At 40.4% G+C, this 23772-nt stretch overlaps 1 protein-coding gene across 1 annotated transcript in view; it reads left to right on the top strand.

Moving 5' to 3' along the window:
- Window positions 1-23772, top strand: part of TLN2 (talin 2) — a 425012-nt gene that overhangs the window by 248212 nt on the left and 153028 nt on the right. The window contains exons 10-13 of the mRNA XM_077745320.1: window positions 6077-6140; window positions 7197-7301; window positions 18554-18709; window positions 23599-23700. Of these exons, the coding sequence (XP_077601446.1) occupies window positions 6077-6140; window positions 7197-7301; window positions 18554-18709; window positions 23599-23700 (427 nt within the window). The remainder of the gene's footprint in view (window positions 1-6076; window positions 6141-7196; window positions 7302-18553; window positions 18710-23598; window positions 23701-23772) is intronic.

The raw sequence follows: 23772 nt of genomic DNA, 5'->3' as shown, positions 1-23772 counted from the left end.
TAAAGGATAACTTGGAAGGATCAGGGTGTTGAGTGGCTAGGAACATGGTCTCTGGAGGCCACAGATGAGGCTTAAGTTACTGGCTGTGACTGGGGACAATATAGCATCACGTGAACCTCATGTTCCATGTATAAAATGGGGTATTTTCTTCCAAGGGCTTTTGTCAGAACGCCTTTAATCTACTTATATATGTGAAGAACCTGAAACTGTTTGACTTTCAGTAAGCACCAGCTATTAACAGAACTCCTCTATCAACATGATTTTAGATGGTTGATAATCCAAAAAGTGCAGAATTTATGATACCTGCCTCTCTGAAACCCTACAATTAAACTTTCAACTTACACATTCACTTGCTAATCTTTTGATGAAAGACCAAAGTTTTTTCTTGGTGCGGATCCCCCGGTTGGGGTCCTGTGTTGTTTTCCTTGGATGAACCACGTCATCTAGGAGAGAATTTAAAGAAATTTCCTGAAGCAATCCGAAGGTGAGCTATTTTTAGGTTTTCGTGGTTTTCTCTCTTCAGTATTTTGCAGTTGTCTCACATCTAATAACTTTTAAAAATACTTACCTTTCTTAAGCATTCAGTAGCTTTCTTTTTGTACCAGGTTAGCAGTTTCTGGGCTCTGCTGGCTTATTACATTATCATGTGATGCCTGGTCAGCAGCAAGGGTAGACAGCAAGCACAGCTGAGTTGGCCAGAACAAAAGCGGGGTTCATAAGAGAAGAGCCTACTAGCTACAGACTTTCAATTTCCCATTGATCTTGGGGGTGTAAGAAGAGCTTAGACTAGCCCACCATCTTAGCGAAATGAAGTATCTGATGTAACTGCACCCAGAAAAAGGTGTTCTTTAAAAGGCTAGGGGTAAGGAGGTTTGGAGGAAGAGACCGCTGCTACCCTGTTAAGATGGGAATATTGAAGGAGGCAGTGGGAGGGACTTTGCTTGGCCAGAGCTTGCTTAATTAAGAGAAAAATGTCCAATCAGGTTTGACAGACTGACCCATTTTGTCAAAGAAGCCTGACAGATTTCACTTGTATGCATGTCCCAGATGCTTAGGAGCCTCCCAAGCTCGCGTTTGGTAATCAAAACAACACCTGGGCTGGAACTGCCGCATTGCTGGCTGCCAGGCAGGGGTGACAGCCTGCCTGCTCCTTTAAGCTTCACGCTGACACTGTGCACTTTGCTGATTTACTGGGGAAAAACACATGCCACACACGGGCACACACACACTTCCTATTTTCAAATACCTTACAAAACTCCCAAGTCCACTCCAGGGACACTGAGGCTGACACCTCTAATGCAAGCTTCTGGAAGTTGCTTTCTGTACCGACTGAAGAACGGGAGCGTTGGTTCGGATAGAAGGCAGCTTGCTGCCACACAGAACTTTCCTGACATTACTGCCCAACATGTTCTACTCCTGCCTGGCCACTAGACCCTGCCATCTGGCATTCTTCTAGTAAAAGCCATTGTTCTGAGGGGTTGGCTTGGGTCCCTTTTTGGATGCTTTTGGTTACCGTAGCCAAGTCTCCCTTTGCTGGTAGCAGCGCAGCTACTGTCCAGTGGCCCACTCGGGATGCCTGTTTGCTGTCATTTTCAGCGTGCTTGCGGGGAAAACGATGTTATCAGGTGGATCCACTCTTGCTCTGGGAGGTCAGAGGCTCCCAGTACTAACAAGTACTTGACTTCTCTGTGACTCAGCCGCCTTCTTTTTGTCATCTCGGTGCCTTCCACGTCTCAATCACATTTTTGTCCATGAAGTTGCTTAATGATAGTCATAATGTCCAACGTGCTGCTGCTTAGATCTTTCTTAGACCCTCCCCCTGCTGACTGACGTGGGCTCTGGAGAAATCTAGATTGCTCTGCCACTAGATCCCTGAAATTCCAGAAAACATACTTAAAATCTTTGCCAGTGGAAAAGGTTTGCAGATTGACCAGCCTTCATTAAATGTTCAAGTGGCCAGTATCGGGCCTGACCGTACCTCCCCTCTATGTTTTGGTTGGAGTAGTGTTTTAAAACGTTTACTTATTTTTGAGAGAGAATGAGCGCTCACAAGCAGAGGAGGGGCAGAGAACGAGAGGTACAGAGGATCCGAAGTGGGCTCTGAGCTGACAGCAGAGAGCCCAATGCAGGGCTTGAACGCATAAATCATGAGTGTGACCTGAGCCAAAATCAAGAGTCAGACGCTTAGCCAACTGAGCCACCCAGGCACCCCCTTTGCTGGAGTATTTTAGAGCAAATTCCAGGCAGCATATTATTTCATCTATAAGTACTTCAGTATGTTTTTCTGACAAGTAAAAAATAAAAATATTTTTTAAACACGTACACCACAAATTTGTCCTAACACCCAACAAAATTAGCAATAATTTTGGGACGTCTGGGGTGGCTCAGTCAGTTAAGCCTCCACTCTTGATTTCAGTTCAGGTCGTGATCTCATGGTCTGTAGGATCGAGCCCTTCTTTGGGCTCTGTGCTGACAACACAGAGCCTGCTTAGGATTCTCTCTCTCCCTCCCTCTCTGCCCCTCCCCTGCTTGCATACATGTGCTCACTTGCTCTTTCAAAATAAATAAACTTAAAAAGAATTAGTAATTCCATAATATCATCTAATACACTGACACTGTTAAATTTCCCTCCAGTGTCTGACAAATAACATTTTACTTCATGTCAGGATTCATATACAAGCCTACAAATTCTATTTGATTAATATTTTTTTTAAAGAAAAGCTTTATAGAGGTAATTCACATACCATATAATTTGCCCATTTATAATGTACAGTTGTGCTTTTTAGTGTATTCACAAGACTGCAACCATCATGATCTAATTTTAGAACACTTGTCCCTTGTGCCCACCCCTAGCCTCTGCACACATTGATCCTATCTGTCTCTATAGATTGGTCTCTTCTGGAAATTGCCTATAAATGAGACCACATATATGGTCTCTTGTGATGGGCTTTTCCACTTAGCACAGTGTTTCCATGTTGGCGCCTGTATCACACATAATTCCTTTTTATCGCTGAATAATGTTCCCTCATCTGGATCAACCACATTTGAGTTATCCATTCATCAGTTTATGGACATTTGACTTGCTTCTACCCTTGGCTATAACAAATACTATGACCGTTCATGTACAGATGTTGGCGTGAACACGTTTGCATTTTTCCTGGACACATGCCTAGGAGTAGAATTGCTGTCTAAGATTTTGAGGAATGACCAAGTTGTTTTCCACAGAAGCTGCACCATTTTACATTCCCACCAGCAATGCATCATGATTCCAATTTCTCCATAACCTCACCAACATTGATTGTCCATTTTTTTTTTGTCGTCGCCCTCTTAGTGGATATGTGGTATCATATTGTAATTTTCTTTTAATGTCCCTGATAGCTCCTGATACTAGGCATATTTCATGTGCTTTGGCCAATTGTATATCTTCTTTGGAAAAATGTTTTTGCAGATCACCTCCCCATTTTCTAATTAGGTTGTCTCTTCATAGCTAAGTTGTAAGATGTCTTATGTATTCAGGATACAAGTCCCTTATCGGGTACTTAATTTGCAATGTTTTCTCCCATTTTGTGGGCTGCTTACAATCTTTCTTAATAGTATTACTTTGAGTTCCAATTTTTTTATTTTGATGTAGTCCTACTTATTTCTTCTTTTCCTGCATGTGCTTCTGGTATTGTATCTTAAGTCTTGGCCTAACTCAAGGCCATAAGGTTTTATTCCTGTATTCTAAAAGTTTTACAGTTTTAGCTTAAATGTAGGTCTCTGATACATTTTGAGTTAATTATTTGTGTTTGGTGTGAAGTAGAGGGTCCAACTTCATTGTTTTGCTCATGGGTATCCACTTGTCTTGGCACCGTTTGTTAAAAAGACCATTGTTTTCCCAATGAAAAACAATTTGCTGAAAATCAATTGACTTTAAAGGTAAAGGTTAATTTCTGGACTCGTGATTCTATTCCATTGACCTGTCTATTCTTATGTCAGCATTCCACTGATGTTATTACTGTAGTTTTGGAGTAGGTATGTTTTTTTTTGAAACTTCCTTATTCTGTTACTGTGTCCTCTTTTTCATCTCTACCAAGCCGTTGACTTTCAAGGAACCTAGGTTATTTTTAGAATTGCCTCATTTAGACTTGGGCTCATTGTATCCTGGTGGTATCACTTACCATGATCTTCTTTCTTTTTGTAAACTAATAATTAGATCTAACATCTCAATTAAATTTAGGTTAAATTATATTTTTACTTGTTCTTTATTGCCAAGAATACTTCCTGGGTGGTGCTGTCTACTTCCTGTTACATCAGTTAGGAGGCCTGTGCTGTCTGGTTATCCCAGTTTGATTGATAATAAAATCGATTAAGTGGGTTTGAATCAGACTGAACCATCTACCATAAAGTTCTCCATTAACTTGTCACTAAAATAAAATAAGTTATTTTAGCAACCACTCAGACTTGTTTTGATCTCTTGCTTATTTCATTAGAAGCTATCAAATGATGATTTTAGACTCCTTTTCTTCTTCTGTATTGGTGGTTACCTTGGTTTCTTGCCCTTTATCAGTTTTCAGTAGGAGTTGGTGCCCGAGCCACCTATTAAGGTGACCAATGATTATTTTAAAGGGTCTTTATGGGATTTTATAGATCTTTGTTTTTACCCATTGTGGTCGTCATTCTTTCTGACATTCTGATTGCCCCAGAGCATGAAATTAAGTATGTGATATGTGAGATTTGCTTAAAAATAATCTGGGGGTAGGGATAGGTGAAGGAGTAGGTAAGTCACGAATGGCCTTGAATTAACATTGTTGAAGCTGGATGGTGGATTCATTATATCCTCTCTTCTTTTGTATAAGGTTTTAAAAATCATCCTGTTTTTGGCCACTGGTTACCCCTTGATGTCAGTCCAGTGTCATTTTGATAGCTTCTTTGATCTCAGGCATAAGAAGCCCCAAGAACATTTGATACATTTCCTACCCCAGAGTTAGAATCAGTCACTTCTCCAGGGATCCTTGATTCCTTTTAGCTGGAAATGATATTTGGGGGCTCCCTGGTCAAGGCTTTGGGGGTGCTAATTGCCACCAGATGATCCTTGCCCTTCACTCCCTCTGTGAACATACTAAAAAAGTTTTTCAGAGAAAAGACTGAATCAGATGTTCGGACCAATATTTCTAATTCAAATGAAAGATTGCAGGGTTTTCATTCAACTTTTTTTTTCACTTTATTTTAATCTGTGCAAAAAGGTTTAGTTTCTTGCAACTAACATAATTATTATTTAATTTATCTTAATGGTATATAATGCAGTATATCCTGATTTTATAGTGTGTGGTATATTTGTACGTTTAGCAGAGAGATGGTAGCAGTTTTAAAATAAAGCTATCAAAAAAAAATAAATAAATAAAAAAATAAATAAATAAAATAAAGCTATCAATATTTAGCATGTCTTCTGTAGTTCATTTTAACTTGAAGACTTACCTCACGATGGATGTATGGTCAAAAGACTTTTTTTTTCCGATGTTATTCGAAATCTTTTTTCTCCCTATAGTTAGACTGTCAACTTGATAAACAGCTAGGTTGATTTTTTTCAGTTTGCTTCAGATTTTTAGGTGTTGAATTCTTTCCCCCTCTTTGTGATTTCAAGTGGTTCTAAAATGATAACCGTAAAACAAGGACTATCTGGAGGTTTTGTTTCCGTCCTGGTTCCCTTTGCCCTGGTTTTCCCTTCTTTCCATAGAGAATCATTTTAGTTAGTACTAGGTGTATCCTTGTATTGTTTTAAAAATACACATTGACGATATAAAATGAAAAATGCTTCCTTCCCTTTATCACAAAGAAACTCTTGTACCCTTTGCTTGTCATTTCACAATGTATCATGGAGTTTCTTTCTTCTCCGTGTTAGTCTGTTCCTTTCTATCAGACTGGTTTTATATTTTTGTCCTATTGAAGTGCATCATGGGATGTGACAGTCTGTTCTTAATTGTTCCATCAAATACTGGGAGAGTTAGTGACTTAACTGAGTTGTGCAAAAAGTCTCTCTGCTTTCTTTCTCATCACAGAATAAATGCCTTACTTTTTTTTTTTTTCTCTCTCTCAGTCTAAAGGAATTCCTACCCAAAGAATACATCAAGCAGAGAGGAGCTGAAAAGAGAATATTTCAGGTATTGGAAATGTACAGAACTTGATTATTCTCCTCACTCGCTAGCCTCATCTATTAGTATGAGAGGGGCCTCTGCACATAATAGTTTCATACTCCGTGCATGTACTCTACTTATATAATAAATGATTAGTGACTCAAGAGTAAAGAAGCTGACAGTTCTACTCTGGGCAGATTTATTGTCTTAATCCGTACCTTCTTGCTAAAGGTTACTTAGTCCTTCTGAGAAAAATGTGCATACATTTAATTTCAAAGGCATTATCTTGGTAGCATTGAAACAAGGTGATTTGCTATTAAAATGCACTGAGGAAGAAGCTACAAGTAGCTTCTTTGTCCTGATACTTGTTTTGAAGCTTAGAATTTGAAAATTTGTGTCTTTTTAAAATCCATGTTTTTTCCCTAAAAGTCAGAAAGTTGTCTCTCCTAGGCAAATAGTAAAAAAAAAAAAAAAAAACAAAAAAAAACAGCCCTATCATCAGCTTTGCTATAAAACAATCACTCCAGTGAATCCAGAATATCAGTCTTTTTTGGTATTGAGATGTAAATATAAGTTGAAATAGAAATTTCCTGTGTATAAAAGATAGTTTTTACCCAGTCTTGTTTCCAAGCACTCTGATGTGCAGGCATTTATACATCCTGGTCTTCAGGAAACTACATATTTTGGGTGCATGTTAGAATTCTACCTCTCCCAGAGAACATTGTTTTGGCTCTCATCGAAAAGCATTGCTTCTGAACCTTTTGGGATCTGGAGTTCTCCAAGAAGTCGATGACACTCAGGGACCCTGGTCTCTCATGCTGCACTGTAGGAACTGCTGGGTATAGTTAACAAAACTTCTAGGGAGGTTGGGATCCGGCTCTAGTTAACAAGGCCCTGCATTTGAGCTGTCTCTCTGCTCTGATCCTTGGGCAGCCGGTACATGTGTCACGGAGAGGTCTCCAGCACAAAACCCCATGACTGATCAGTCACATCAACTGTATGTGCCATACATCTTAACCGCCTCTCCCAAGTCCACCTGCTGGTACCACTCCAATAACTGGTCCTTGCTGCTGTCACTTGTAGGAGCATAAGAACTGCGGAGAGATGAGCGAAATAGAAGCCAAGGTCAAGTATGTCAAGCTCGCCCGATCCCTCCGGACGTACGGTGTGTCCTTCTTCCTGGTGAAGGTAAGTTAGGCAGGGTGCAGAAGGCGTTTGCCTCTGCCACCTCCGCTGTTGTGGTGTCTGCCATCAAGCTGGGTTTGTTGTCGCTAGACGCCTAGTATTTGCTCATGAGGCATCTGGCCAGTGGTGCCGTGACTTTAGCCATGGGGCAGACATGAAGTGTGTGAGCTCTAAGGCTGGTGAGTGGGCCTGGCTGCCCACAGGCCTCCGGGCATTTGTGTCTTGGCTTGGCACGCTGTTCATGGTGTCAAGTCACCGAAGGACCACGTTTATGTCTGCTTGTCAACACTTTCCTCTGGAAGTATCTGACTTTAAGATTACCAAGAATGCCCTGGACTACGTGAAGGCTGCTGATCACTGCATACCAAGTTAATGTGGTAAATACGGTACTTACTTTGTATAATTACATGGGTTTGGGGGTTTTCTGTGGCCTTCAGATTTGTTTTCATGGGAATTGTTTGCCTTCCTACTAGAAGGGAAAAGGTGTGTCTTTGAGTTTCAAGACTAAGGCCTTTGATGGGTGTGTTCTTAGGCGGACTGATGAGTGCTCTCATTAGCTTCTTTCTCCCTTTGTCCATCCTGACCTCACACACTCTATTTTAGTCATCTCGCTAATAGCTTTCATTGATTTCCACTTGTTTTGCTGTGATTCTTGGCTTCCTGCCTCTTGCCCTTGACCCTGGAGAAAACTCCACCCTGTGGTGAGCTTTCCCCTGTTGCTTTAGACAGAGGGGAGTATTACCCACTAAGCTACAGCTGTATCCAGGGACAGAAGCCCCAAGACCAGAGTCAGGGTGATTTAAGGAGGTTGCTCTCCCCACGGAGAACTGGAGAAGAAGAAAGTTAAACTGGCCTCTAGGATGTTTGGGGATAGAGATGCTTTTCTTGACTCTACCCCCCCCCTTTGGAGGAAGCTGCCTCCTTTGGGCTGAGGAGAAGCAAAGGTGTTACACTGAAGAAAGGTATCCGCTTCATGCTGAGGAATTCCTTAAACCAAACAACTCTCGGTTTTACACCCGAAAATGCCAGAGCCTTCGCAGATGATGAAAGCATAGGTGAATCACTGTGTTATTTAGAAGAATAATTTAGAAGCTGATTTTTTTGTATTTAGTGTGAGTTTTTAACTATCAGTGCATTTTTGAATGGGGCTGGTACCTTGTGGGTAAAAATGATTCCCTCTCCCAAGAGAATAACAGGAACATAGAGTAAATGATTACATGCCAAGGATATCTTACTCAGTCCTATCCACAGCCCACTGGAAGAACTACTACTGTAACTTTCTTTTTTTAAATGAGAAAAAGAGGCCCAAACAGATCAAATGACTTAGCTGGGGCCCCAAGGCCAGTACCGGAAGGAGGCAGGACTCGAATTCAGGTGTCTCTGATTTCAAAGCCCTCATTCCCTGCCTTTGGACTCTGCTGCCTTGGCCAAGGTGAGCCTTTTGGAGCTGTAGTCGCCTGCTTTCATCACCCTAGCCCTTCCATCCTCACCATGAAGAGATGGTAAGATCTGCTTGTTTTACAAATAAAGGCTGCTTTTCACGGCTTATTCTGAAGAACAGTAGATGGCCTCTGAGTTCAGGTACCCCATAGGGACAGAGGTTAAACAAGTTTTCAGCATGTCCTATGCTTTGGCATCAAAGTCCATGTTCTCTTGAGTTTTTCTGTGGTCCTTCATGTGTGAAATTCATCTCTTGTGTTTGTATCGTTTTCTGTTAATACCATCACACTTGATACAGTTTCAGTGATGTGCACATAGGTCAGGAAATTTAGGAAAATACATAGCACACAGCAAGCTACGCGTAATAATTAGGAAGAGCACTTGAACAGTAAGTTCCAGAAAAAATAAAATGTTCTCCAAGCATAATTTAGGGCCTGAGAAAAATATGCTTATGGTAGTAGAATAATTAGAAATCGAGCACAGATCGTCCGGGTATTGCAAGGTCTTGCAGATTTGGACAAAGGAAAACTTCTTTTACAAAACATTTAAGGCAAATAAGAAAATAATTGAAATGTCCTTTCTTTCTCCCTCTCTCTCTCTTCCTTTCTTCTTCTTCCTTTCTATTCCTTTTTTTTAAATTACATCCCTTTGAAGAAAGGCCAAGATCAATTTTCATATAAGTGTCAGATATTCAAATTTTGGTTTTCTTTAGTTTTGTTTTTTGTGACTTTATGAAAGTGAGCACACTGCTCACTTAATTTTTTCCTCAGTGATCTTATTTGTATACATTTTAAAATTGATTTTTTCATAATGTCTCTTTTTATAAATGCTTGTTTAGTGTGAGAAACTGAGCAAGCATGAGCAGGGCAGGGACAGAGAGAGAGAGGGAATCCCAAGTACCCTCCACACTGTCAGCACAGAGCCAGATGCAGGGCTTGATCTCATCAACTGTGAGATCATGACCTGAGCCAAAACCAAGAGTCAGATGCTTAACCAACTGAGTCACACAGGTACCCCTAAAATGGATTTTAATAAATAGTTTGCATGACCTCAGTTTGCCCTGTTTTAAGAGTAGTACATCTGAGGAGTAATTTAATATTATGAATTATGAACCTTAATAAATCAGATCAATAGGTCAAATCAAATGGCCTTATATACAGTGAACTATCTACAAAATAAACACAGAAAATAGTCCCATTTTCAGTAGCATCAAAAACAGTAAGTAACTTAGGAATAAATTTAGCCAAGGAAGTAAAAGATAGATACACTGAAAACTTTAAGGCACTGCTAAAAGAAATAGAAAATGACACAAATAAATGGAAAGATATCCCAGGTTCATGGATTAGAAAAGCTAATATTATTAAATCATCTATTCACTTAGCATAATTTCAGCCTACAGATCTCTGTACATACTGTAACAATATACACAGTCATTTTAACTTTTAGATTTACTTTTAAAATCAGTAAGTTGGTCAAATAAATGTACAATACATATGTCAACAACATGAATTAATGTGTGTGTGTATTGATAAGCACAGCCACTTAGGATCTATGAATAAAAGAGATCTCGTGCAGAATAGCTTACACAACACACACACACACACACACCGTATGGCTAAGGGATAGTAAATTTTTTAAAAGTGTAAATAACAGATTTCTTTAGAACTCTGACCTAAACATGCCATTAAATTATAAAAGAGTTGCATTGACATAATTTAGGAAGTTAAAAATGAGTGAATAGCTTCTCATTTCTTACTTGTATGGGCTATTGGAAATGTAAATAAGTCAATGAAATTGTAATTTATGAAATATTTTAATATTGATAGTGCACACACTAATCATACCACATGGCCTTAAGGTTAGTCAGAGATATTCTCAATGTGGTTAGATATGTTGATAGGTGCTTCTATCATATTCTCATCCATATCTGTAAACATGTTGTCCTAATATTCAGAGCATTATATTTTGTCATTATAAAAGAAAGTACCTGGATGTTTGGAGTCAAGAGAATTGCCCTGGAACCCAAACCCAGGATAGCCACGTACACCGATATGGGAAACAGCAGAAACTCCTAGGACTTTGAGAAACATCTGTAAGCCCCCTGAGCCTCAGTTTCTTCATCTGAAAAATGGGAGTGATCATCCCTTACAGAGTGTGGTGCCTAGAAAGGAAGGATATTTGATAAATTTAAGATCATACCACCTGCTTAATTCTTCCCACATCTTCCCAATCCCCAGCTCCTGAATCTTTCAACCTCTAATGGACTTCTAGCATCCATGATGTATAACAAGAGATGGCAAAGTTTTCCAGTAAAGGGCCGAACGGTCACCGTCTTAGGCTTTGCAGGCCATACTACTCATCTCTGCCCATGTGACCTGAAAGCAGCCATAGGCATACGTAAATGAATGAACATGGTTAGATTCCTGTAAAGCTTTATTTGTGGGCTCTGAAATTTGAATTTCATATAATTTTCACATGTCACATAGCATTATTCCTCTTGTGATTTTTTTTTTTAACTGCTTAAAAATGGAAAATTCACTCTTAGCTCTCAGGCCATGAAAAAGCAGGTAAAAAGCGGGTGTAAACACTGGCTGTAGTTGGCTGACTCTGATATGGAGAATGTCTATAAGCCATGTAATGAGTCCACAGGGAACAGCTTAATGTGACAATATTCTCAGTGGCTAAGAATGGATGCTTTGAAAAGAAAGACCTAGATTTAGATTCTGGTTTTGCCACTTAGTTTTACCTTCGGTAAGTTACTTTACCTTCCATCTCCACGCCTGTTTGCTCACCTATAAAATTGAGATATCTTATGAAGTTTAAATGAGATAATATAGAAAAGGGGATTGTGGCATATGAGATCCCCATGAACAGAAGCTATTAGTGTCTACAGTCTTCCTCTTACATTGACTTCTTTTGCATTTTATCTCGATCCACTAATCAAAACCCTATCAGCAATGGTAAGCCATTTCCTATGTCCTGCAAAGGACCTTGTTTTATTCCAGGAAATTCTTGTGGAAACCTTCTTTCTCATTTATAAACTTGTCTTGAATTTTCCCTGTGGCCACCACCAGAGCCTTGAGGTGACATACCCAGGGAGCTGACCCTCTTCTCCTCTTAACTATAAAAATATCACAGAGGGCATTCGGAGCCTCTCAGGAAAGTGAATTAAGTCGAAATAGATTGCCAGTCACTAGAGAAAAATGGCCAACGAATGGGATCTTTAACACCGTTTTGCTCTTGAACAGCCATCCCTTTCTTCCATGCCCCTAAAAGAAATAATGTGTACTGATAACAGAGCAGAGCACACAAGCCCGCACTTTGGAACCAAGCCAAAGTAGAATTCTTGTGAGCACAGATGGATCACAGGCTCAGGCCACATCCAAGTCAGGGGCCTAGAGCCCAAGCGTGCCAGAAGCTTAGCCCTCTTGCATCATTTCTGAATCTCCCATGTAAGGCACAGGTGATGGAAGAATCAGCCCATCGCCACACCAGTGGGAAGAGTCAGAAGGAGAGCAGGCTTGACCACAACCAGCCGCCATGGCTGAAGCCACAGTCACGGTTGAGATGCACCAGAAGGAGGCAGGGTGGGGCTTACTAATGAATCCTGCCCCTTCTTGGTACAATGCACACGTCCTCACGCATCTAAGTTAAGCAAGCTCAAGATACCTTCAAAACAAAACCAACCTAACGAGGACCACCTGGGAGAAGTTTCTACAGAATTGCAGCTACTGTCTTCTCCGTGTGTCTGCGTATGAGAAACAGGTCTTCACCGGGGACTGCCTGGCTGGTTTTCTTCTGGAGATGAAAGGATGCTGGTCTGTGTAGCTAAAGGTTGGAAAGACCAGGTCAGGGCTGCGATGTGGGCAATACGGGGAGGAAGGAGGAGCCTCTCCTAACCTTGATCCTCTACTGCTGTGAGTCTATGGAAGGACTTCATAGAAGAATCAACGTGGGTAGCACTGAGCTGAGCGCTTCTCTATTTTAATTTTCTCCAGCTGCTGTGCATTTTGTGGACAGGCACTGAAATAATTTTATTCCTTGACAGTGGTCTCTGGTGCTGGGTTTCAGCATTTTCTGAGTTTCTTCTACCCCCTTCCCCCTAATCGTGATCTTGTGATGGAATGCCCGCTCTGAGCTGTTGGCTTGTTCACTGTGACTTCGTCTCCCGTGCACAGTGATCTCCACAAGGCTCAGGGCAATCCATCACCATTCTGTATTCCCTCACCCCACAGCCCCTCACAGGGAAGTGCAGATGGAAAAGGCTGAAAGCAACAGCTGCAAACCATATTTTATTTCTTCTCCCCTTCCTGGTCCTAGCTGCTGGGCTTGTGCCAGCCCTCTGTGACTCACTGCCTAGAACTTCTTCACCTAAATCTCAGTATGGCTCCCGAAGCCAGATGAGACTATGCTGGCATCATCCACCCTGCACTGATTTCACTCTCTTTACAAAGAATCTCACTCTGCTCAGTGTTTGCTTTTTAAGGACTGAGAGCTTCTTCGGCTGCCTTATTCCCCTTCTCAGACACCCACACAGATTCCTGATCCTATTCTCTCCTCCTCCTGGGAGGAAGCTGGAGCTGTGCATTGACCTTCATTGTCCCATGGCTTATGAACTGCCCACGGGGGGCTGCGGGGGTTGGGGGGATGGATTTTTGTCTTTTCTCTCAATGCTTTCACCAGAATACAGTACAATGTGGTAGACAGTCCACGTTCAAAGTCAGACAGTTTGGAGCTACTCAAATTTGTGTTCAAATCATGGCTTTACTGCTCACTACTATTTGCCTTGGATAAGTGGCTGGTCTCTTCATTTGCAAAATGAGGATGATGATACCAACATTTGGGGGATGTCCTGAAAATTAATGGATAATATTAACTGCCTAGCACCTGTCTCTTATTTTAAAAGTGTCCATTCCTTTGTATACATACAGAATTTGTGTGTGCTAATATGTAAGTGTATTCCTCTGAGAATAATAATTTAGGCGTTGCTAGGTTTCAGCAAATATTTGGGAAGTTGTTTTTTTTTTCCTTGATAACAAGAGAAATAAATATGAAATTATTTTTAAGGGAATTTTTAAGTGAATTGATTTTAAGTGAAATTTGAGGAATAAGGAAAAAAAACACAAGAAAATGAATACAAATCACTGGAGATGATCATCACCACCATTTTATCATGTAATGAAGTTTTTATTTTTAAAAATTTGTTTTGAATTTTATTTAAAAAATCTGTTTTTAAAATTTTATTTATGTAGGATCATGTTATACAAATGTTACTTATTTTATACTATATTACAGATTTATTGTCATGAATCCAATTGTTTTCTAATCATATTTTTAAAACAATTTTATTTATCTTTATTTCTTAGAGTGTGCAAGTCGGGGAGAGGGGCAAATGGCGGGGAGAGGGACAGGGGGGCGTCTTAAGCAGGCTCCACACTCAGTATGGAGCCCACCTTAGTGCTCAATCCCACGACCCTGGGATTGTGACCTGAGCCAAAATCAAGCATCAGATGCTCAACCAACTGAGCACCCCCAGGCGCCCCTCCAATCATAGGATTGTTAACGATTATAGAATACTATGTTATCTGGCTATAGCCTGATTTACTTAAGGAATCCCCTGTTGTTGAAAATTTTGGTTGTTTCTAGTTTTTCACTGTGATAAACTGTAGCTATGCTTTCTCGCAGAATAATCTTTACACACATTCACAACTTCTTCTTGAATAACTTTGTAAAAAGCAAGCTGTGTCCAAAGGGGGAACATATTTACAGCTTTGGATCACTATTGACACATTTCCTTTCATGAAGACTTTGCCACTTTAAATTCCCATCAAAGGAGATCCTCCTTCATACCTTCTTCAATTCTGACTATTAAAAAAAAAACCTCAATTTTATATAAGTGAAAACCTAACCTAATTGCCATTTTTTTACTTGATTTTTTTCTTTTTCTTTTAAACTTTTAACTTCTTATTTTAATTACCTGGTGCCTCTTATAAGTACACTGTTTAATCCCATCAACGATTTCATCCATCCCCCCTCCAACCATCTCTTGGGTAACTATCCATTTGTTCTCTATAATTAAGAGTCTCTTTCTTAATTTGTCTATTTCTCGCCCTTTGCTCATTTGTTTTGTTTCTTAAATTCCACGTATTCGTCTTTCTCTGACTAATTTATTTCACTTAGCATTGTGTTGTCTAGTTCCATCCATGTCATTGCAAATGGCAAGATTTTGTTGTTTTTAATGGCTGTATATTTCATTTTATATATGTGTATACACACACACACACACACACATATCTTCTTTATCCATTCATCCATCAATGGACTCCAGCTGTTTCTATATCTTAGCTGTTATAAATAATACTGCTATAAACATAGGCATGTATGTATCCTTTTGAACAATTTTTTTTTTGTATTCTTTGGTTAAGTGCCCAGTACTGTGATTACTGGATCCTAAGGTAGTTTTATTTTTAACTTTTTGGAGAACGTCCATACTGTTTTCCAGAGTGGCTTTACCAGTTTGCATTCCCACCAACAGTGCAGGAAGATTCCTTTTTCTCCACAGCCTTGCCAACACCTGTTGTTTCTTGTGTTTTTGATTATAGCCATTCTGACAGGTGTGAGGTGGTATCTCATTATGGGTTTGATTTGCATTTCCCTGATAATCAGTAATGATGAGCATCTTTTCATGTCTTTATCTCTGCTACATGATTCCTCATCTCTGTATTAATGGTCTCACCGATATTCTCCACTCTTCTCCACACTTTTCTCAAGTCCATTGAATATCCTTATGATCACTGCTTTAATTTCTCTATCAGGCATGTCATTTATGTGTGTTTTCCTTAGATCTCTGGCCATGTCCTTGTTCTGTTCTTTCATTTGAGAAAAATTCTTCTGTCTTCTTATTTTGTTGGTGTCTCTGTGCCTGTTTCTGTGTCTTAGGAACGTCAGCTATGTCTCTTTTTCTTGAAGGTAATGACTTTATGAAGAAGAGGTCCTATAGTGCTCTTCTGCATTGTAGTGTTCTCTGTTCCTCAGGGCTTGGTGCTGCCAGGAGTATCTCCATTGTGTGCTGCACGCACTCTGCTGTTGTGTCCTGACCACTTTATCCTTCAGGCTAGTCATCTGCAGAGGCTCCCTTTGCCTGTTGTGGGCAGTATATGGTCCTTGGCCTGACTGGCCTGTTTGGTTTTTTTTTTAATCTTTATTTTTGAGAAAGAGACTGAGCACAAGCAAGGGAGAAGCAGAGGCAGAGGGAGACACAGAATCCAAAGCAGGCTCCAGGCTCTGAGCTGTCAGCACAGAGCCCGAAGCAGGGCTCAAACCCACCAACTGTGAGATCATGACATGGGCCAAAGTCGGACCCTTAAGCGGCTGAGCACCCCCAAGCGCCCTGATTGGGGCCTGTTTTAACTAGATGTGCTTTGGTCTGCTTGTGAAGTGAGACATGTCACCACTGCCACCAGAACCAAGGCCCTGTAAAAGCTCCCAGTTCAGGAGATGCAGAGTGGTCAAGGGTTTGGGCCCTACTTCTGGGGAAGAGAGGCCCACTATGTTGAGACTGAGGCAAGTGTTACTGAGAAGAGCAATTCCACCAGAGTGTGGGGTGGGCTTGGTGTAAATAAGCTAGGTAGAATGTTGGCACTGCACTGGTTCCCCATACATGGCTCTATGCTTATGCTGCAGAGTACAGAGGGGAAATGGTACCTGCTAGCTCTTTTGTTTCCATACTGGTCTCTCTCTATGAATGCTGCCTCTCTAGGTTGTGTTCTGAGGTGAGCAGCTAACCTCCCCACTCTATGTCCATGAGGTTTTTGCCCTCCCTTCTTTCCAGTATCAGCCCCAGCTTCCTCCAGTCTTTTCAATCCACATCCACTGACCTTTGAAGCTCCAGGCTTTAAGCCCTACTGGTTTCAAGAACTCAAGAAATTAAAAAAAAAAAAAAAAAAGAAAGAAAGAAAGAAAAAAGAAGAAGAACTCAAGAAATTCGGCCCCCCTTGCTTTCTAAGCCATTTGCTGCAGGGATTTGTTTTCCCCATGTGATCCCCTATGTGCTAGTCTGTCTCCAGCTTTTCTCTACAATCACCATTTCCTCCCCAGCACAGCGGCTATGATCCATTTCTTTCCAAGGCTGCATCTCTGCATCTCCTACCTTCTTCATTGTGGCCTCTTCTCTGCCTTTAGTTGTGGAGTTTGTCCTGCCAGTCTTTGGGTCAATTTTGGGGATATGTAGAATGATTTGGTAGTTATCTAGTTGTATTCATGGGATGAGGCTAGCCTAGGACCTTCCTGCTCCACTGCCATCCCCCCCTTGCCCCCTCAAATGAAAATCTACTTTATTACTTTAAACACATTTTCTGTTTGTGTTCTTTGGTCAGTCTATGACAACCTTTCACATATACAATGATAAAGTCTTTCACTGTCGTAATTTGTATTATCCTCAGTCATTTGCTTTTCAATTTTGTTTATGGTGATATTTCTTTCTTTTTCTCCTACTTTTCTGTTTTTTAGATGTATCAAAGTCTATATATTTGTAGTTGAAGATACTGATCTTTCCCTTTATGAATTTTCTTTATTTTAGTGTTTTTGCTTCAAAGTCATTTCCAGCCCTTGGGGCGCCTGGGTGGCTCAGTCCGTTAAGCATCCGACTTCGGCTCAGGTCATGATCTCACGGTTCATGGGTTCAAGCCCCGCGTCAGGCTCTGTGCTGACGTCTAGCTCAGAAACTGGAGGCTGCTTCGGATTCTGTGTCTCCCTCTCTCTCTGACCCTCCCCTGCTTCCTCTCTCTCTCTCTCTCTCTCTCTGAAATAAATAAAACATTTTAAAAAATTATCAAAGTCATTTCCAGCCCAGTAATCATAAAATATCAACTATATGTTCTTCATAAATTATTAATGTCTTACATTTGTTTGGGCATGAGTGTGAGGTAAGGATCCATTATGGTAATAGACATGATTATTATGAAAGCTAATCATAAAAGCCTTTTTCAGGGCACCTGGGTAGCTCACTTGGTTAGCATTTGACTTCAGCTTTAGTCGTGATCTCACAGCTAGTGAATTCAAGCCCGCATCAGGCTATATGCTGACAGCTCAGAGCCTGGATCCTGCTTCAGATTTTGTCTCCATTACTCTCTGCCCTTCCCCCACTCGTGTTCTCTCTCTCTCTCTCTCTCTCTCTCTCTCTCTCTCGCTCGCTCCCCCTCCCTCCCTCCCTCCCTCTCTCTCTCAAAAATAAATAAACATTAAAAAAAATTTTAAAGGCCTTTTCAGAGTCAGTAGATACACATACAAGTACCGAAACAGGGAATTCAGAAGTAAATGTATTTCAGGTATTTAAAAGGTCTGTGTCTCTTTGTAATGAGAAGATTCTACTTTGGCAGAGTTTCAGTTAATTCTAAATAGTTAACGTGCCATATTTAAATTCCACATTAATCCTTTTTTGTTATTCACTGAGTTGGCTACTAGAAGTGATAATATTTGGAATTCACCTTAACCTCTGCTTCTCTGGGTGTCTTCTCTGTCCCTTCTGTCACAGTCTGTTTTTTGGAGGCACCTGCTGCCCCAAACTGCATCTCTTTTCAGCAAGTGTGCCTTTGTGGATATTTCCAGTCTTCTGATGTCCCTGTTTCAGCCTCCATCCCTTTAGTTTTGTGAGTTATTCACCTAGTCCCCAGACCCTGGTTTTCCAGGAGCCCTGCTTATTTTGAAACATAGTATATGTAGGTGACTTCAGATAAAACATCACGAAACCACTGATAACTTGATAAAATCAGGTCTATTCAGAGGAAGAACACTAATCTTGGTACTTCCTGTTTCAGGAAAAGATGAAAGGCAAGAACAAGCTTGTACCTCGCTTGCTGGGCATCACTAAGGACTCAGTGATGCGTGTGGATGAGAAGACCAAGGAAGTGCTGCAGGAGTGGCCACTCACTACCGTCAAGCGCTGGGCAGCCTCACCCAAGAGCTTCACGCTGGTACCCACGGGAACCAGGGAGGACCAACATGGCCTTGGGTGATACTGTGGGGCAGGAGAGGGAATGCAAGTCCTTTGGGTTTCCCGGGCCTCAGGGGAGCAGCGTGGAGCCATACAGAAAGTAGAAGTTCACAGAGGGCAGGGCCTCGTCCAGGCTTCTATGTTCCTGATGCCCTCTCTAAGTGTGCCCGAAAAGGACACTTTCTAATGCTCAGAGGCTGATCCAAGATTCCCTCTTTATCAGTAGTTGTTTTAGAATTTCGTAAGCATTGTGACATCTTGCTGAGGTGTGTTTTCCTAACCTGCAGAAACAGCATGCTTTATAGTGGAAACGGCAAAGACCGGGGTATTCAAATCCAGCTGGTCACTTCCCAGTTCTGTATTCTTGCTTGAGTTACCTCTCCACTCTGATCCTTAATGTAATTAGCTTTAACCTGAGGATCATAATACCTATTGGACAGAGTTTCTAAGATCAAACAAGACGATGATGATGAAATAGCAGCATGAACTATGTGGAAAGTAGGGAGAATGTAGTCGTCCCAGGCCTTCAGACCTTAATAGTTGTTCTTAGCAGAGTGTAGTTGTGTTGTTACTTACCTTAACTATAGCTACATTGACATGTGAGAATTGATAGGTCTGTTATTTTCTAGGGCAAATTGAGCAATAAGAGATATCAGTGTTGAAATTTGTCCATCTCCTTAGCACTCCTGAAGTGTACTATTCTCCAGCTCTAGTGAACACTTGAAATATCAGCTTGTATCTAGGTAACATCTCACTATAGGCCATCAAAAAGTGCAAGGAAGGTATTTTATAGGGAGTCTTTAATTTTCTATTTTGATCACTGGTTGATAGACTCTTGCCAGTTGAAAGGCATCATCAGAAAATATACCTTCTTCCCGCCTGTAGTCCATAACAGCTGTCAATGCATGGCCCTTACAAATGGGTGTTCGTACCTAGAGAACTGGATCCTTGTCTTCCATGATAGGAAGTTGTGGATAACTTGTAAAACAGAAAAATCAAGAAATCAATATGAACATGTTATTTATAAGAAACTGCTATAAGGGTTCAAGGTAGTTGCCTGTGGGGATGGGAGGGATGAGGAGTAAGATGGGAATGGCTAGGGCAGGGGCCCACTGTGTTTTATTATATACCTTTTAGTGCTAATGGCCTTTTAAAACTAGGTCCAATTCCTACTTGGTTGAAAATAAAAAGTTACTCTGAAGAGAAATAGTGATGAGTCGCAATAACCACCTCAAGCACAAGAGAGGATGAATATCAATGCCATTTATTAAAGTTGGATTAAAGTTTGTAACATGCAATATTTCTTTCCACTCCGAGCCTTAATTTAATTTCCAAGTGTTGGACATTCTCCTATTGTCTTCCTTTTATTGATTTATAGTGTGATTATGTTATGGTCAAAGGACATACTCTGTATAATTTCAAGTCTTAGAATTTTAAGATTTGTTTTTTATTCCAGGATATGGTCCTTCTAGATGTTCCCCGAGTACTTGACAAGAGTATTCTGTAAATGTCAGTTAGACCCCGTTAGTTGATGGTGTCATTTCACTCTTCTGTATCCCATCAAGAATTGCACAGTTTTCTCTTTCTTCTTTCATCTCTATCACGTTTTACTTCATGTATTTTGAAGCTCTGTTTGGTGCCTGTACATTTAAGATCCCTCTATTATCATCATGGAGAGATTGTTGTATCGTTACATTCTTTTGTTTGTAGTACAGTTTTTTGCTCTGAAGTCTGTTTTACCTTAATAAAGCCACTCATGCTTTTTAAAATTAACGTATGCATGATACATTGTTTCATCCTTTTATTTCAACCTACCTATATTATACTTGGGATAAGATTTTTATAGAGTGCATAAAGTTGAGTTGTATTTTTTGAATCCTCTTTGTCAATCTATTTTAATTGGCCTATTTAGACCATTTATATTTCAGTCTAATTATTGATATGTTATGGCTTAAGGCTACCATTTTATAAAACTACCATTTTATAAAACTTTGCTCTTTATCCCCTCTGCTTATTTTTCCTGTTTTCCTGGACTTCTTTTGGGTTATGTAAACATTTTTTAGAGTTCCATTTTTATCTCTTTTTTTTTTATGTTTTTACTTATTTTTGAGAGACAGAGACAGGGCATGAGCGGGGGAGGGGAGGGGCAGAGAGAGAGAGAGAGAGAGAGAGAGAGAGACACACAGAATCTGAAGCAGGCTCCAGGCTCTGAGCTGTCAGCACAGAGCCCGATGAGGGGCTCAAACTCACGAACCATAAGATCATGACCTAAGTCAAAGTCGGACACTTAACTGACTGAGCCACCCAGGCGCCCCCATTTTTATTTTTTAGTAATGTTTCAAGCCTGTCTCTTTTCTTAGTGTTCTTAGTGAGCTAGATATTACAATATGCATAAGAATTTAATTACAGCCTACAAGTGTGGATGTTTACCACTTCAAGAAAAGTCTAGAAACTTCTATTTTGGTCTCTTTGCACTCTCCACTTTTTTAATATAATTCTTCAAAGAAATATTTCTATATTCATTCTATATACACTGAACACCATGTGAGATGGTTTTATAACTTCACTTCAAGCATAAGAATACAATTAAAGGAAGGTAAAGGAGAGGTTACTACATTTACTTCTATTTTTATCTATCCCACTCTTGTTTTCTTTTGAACCTTTTGAACCTTGCCAGCCTTCTTCTGTTAACATTTTCAGTGTTTGAAGAGCTTCTTTTAGCCAGCCTTTAAAGATAGGTAGATTTACTAACAACAGATTCTCTTAATTTTCCTTCATCTGAGAATGTCTTTCTTTGCCTTACATTCATCAAGAATAATTTTGACAGGTATAGGATTTGACATTGACAGTTCTTTCTTTTAGCCCTCGAGAGATGTGTTGCTTATTTTGGCCTCCATGCTTTGAGAGTAGAAATGGTCATTCAAGTTGGTGTTCATTAGTAGATAATATGTCCCTTTCTTTTCTTTTTTTTTTAACCCATAATGAATATTTATTAAAACAGGAAAACACTGAATAATACTGAAGCTGCTAATAGGCACTTCTTTTTTTTTCCCCCTCATAGTTTATGGTCAAGTTGGTTTCCATATAACACCCAGTGCTCATCCCAACAAGTGCCCTCCTCCATGCCCATCACTCCCCTTCCCCTCTCTCCCACCCCCATCAGCCCTCAGTTCTCAGCATTCAAGAGTCTCTCATGGTTTGCCTCCCTCCCTCTCTCCAACTATTTTTCCCCTTCTCCTCCACCATGGTCCTCCGTTAAGTTTCTCCTAATCCACCTATAGATGAAAACGTATGGTATCTGTCCTTCTCTGCCTGACTTACTTCGCTCAGCAAAACACCCTCAAGTTCTATCCACGTTGCTACAAATGGCCAGATTTCATTCTTTCTCATTGTCATGTAGTATTCCATTGTAATATGTCCCTTTCTTAAGTTCTTGGTATGGATGTCTTAGGATTTGTTCTATTTGGAATGTGCTCAGCTTTCACTTGGGGATATTTTCAGCCATTATTTCTTTGAATACTTTTTTTTCTTTGGTCCCACATTCTCTCACTGTGAGATTCTGATGATATAAATGTTGCATCTTTTGTTATTGCCCCCCAGATCCCTGAAGGTCTGGTTTGTGGGTTTTTTGTTTGTATGGGTTTTTTTTTGTTGTTGTTGTTCGGCTTTTGTTTAGTCTGTGTTTTTTCTACTGTTGAGACTGACTAAGTTTTATTAGTCTGTTTTCATGTCTCCTGACTCTATGCTCTCTTATCTCCATACTGTTTAGAATGTGAATTTTTCTACTTTGGTTATTACATATTTTCACTTTTATAATTTTTATATGGTTCTTCTGACTTGTTTCTTTGTTGAAACCTCCTGTTTATTTCAGGAGAATTTGTAATTGATTGTTGAAATATTTTTTTGTGATGACTGCTGTAAAATATTTATCAGATAATTCCAGTATCTGATGCAGCTCAGCACGGGCATCCATTGATGATCTTTTCTTACTCATATCAAGTTGTCTCCTTGATAGAAGTAATGATTTTTTTAATTATAACTAGACATGTTGGTTATTAAGTTAGGAGACTCTTGATCTTCATTTTTGTTTTATCAGACAGTCACCTTGTTGAGTTTTAGTGCGTAGTGTTCTGGCCTTCTTTTGTGGGCTTCGGTTACCATGACAGCTAATTTTCTGAGCCCTCACACTGCTCTTCCGCACTGCTTTGTTTGACGCTACTGGGGTTCCTGCTTAAACCCTGATAGTGCTGTTTGGGAAAATACTTCCTTGGAGCGCCTGCTATTGCTGGGTGGCCTTTGTTGGGGTAGGCAGAAGCCAAGGGGCCTGTCTCTGTTTATGCCGCTGGGTGGAGGGCAGGAAGACAGAAGGCCTCACTGGGACCACTGCTGCTGAAGGATCAGCCCACCTGCCTGTCTGGGTCATGGGGGAGAGACTGGTGTGCTGGGCTTTCACTGCTCAGCAGCTGCCAAGTGCCAGCCCAGGTTTTGGAGCTGGGTTGAGGCTCCCAGAAAGATCTCTGTTGGGCTTCTCCTCTCCTTTGGCAAGAAAGAACAGGCTTTTGAAATCCTGCCTTTGGAGGTTCTGGGTTTCAGGCACTCATCTTTGAGGGTAATAGATGATAAAAGAAAACCCAAGAACTCACCAGACAGTGGTTTCTTCAAGTACGGTGGTTTCTAATCAGTCTACCTTTCCAGCTTTCAGAGCCCTTTTACTATTTGTTGAACAACTTTTAGGGGGTTCAGTTGTGTTCAGAAGTGAAGAGAAAGGAAAAGAGAGTCTCTGTCATCTTGTTCCCATAGTGGACCTGTTTACCTTTCAAACTGCAGATATATGATGTAGTTACATTTCTTCTAATGCTGTGTTTTCAGGATTTTGGGGAGTATCAAGAAAGCTACTATTCGGTACAAACCACTGAGGGAGAGCAAATATCCCAGCTGATTGCAGGCTACATCGACATCATCCTCAAAAAGGTATTACATACTGATAGAAATTGGAAAAGACGCTTTTTTAAAACACTGAATGATATTGTTACCTGAGGAGTG

Source organism: Crocuta crocuta, unplaced genomic scaffold, assembly GCF_008692635.1.
Source record: "Crocuta crocuta isolate KB4526 unplaced genomic scaffold, BGI_CrCroc_1.0 scaffold130, whole genome shotgun sequence".
Taxonomy (NCBI): domain Eukaryota; kingdom Metazoa; phylum Chordata; class Mammalia; order Carnivora; family Hyaenidae; genus Crocuta; species Crocuta crocuta.
The sequence above is the reverse complement of the archived record's forward strand: the minus strand, read 5'-3'. Positions and strand labels throughout refer to the sequence as shown.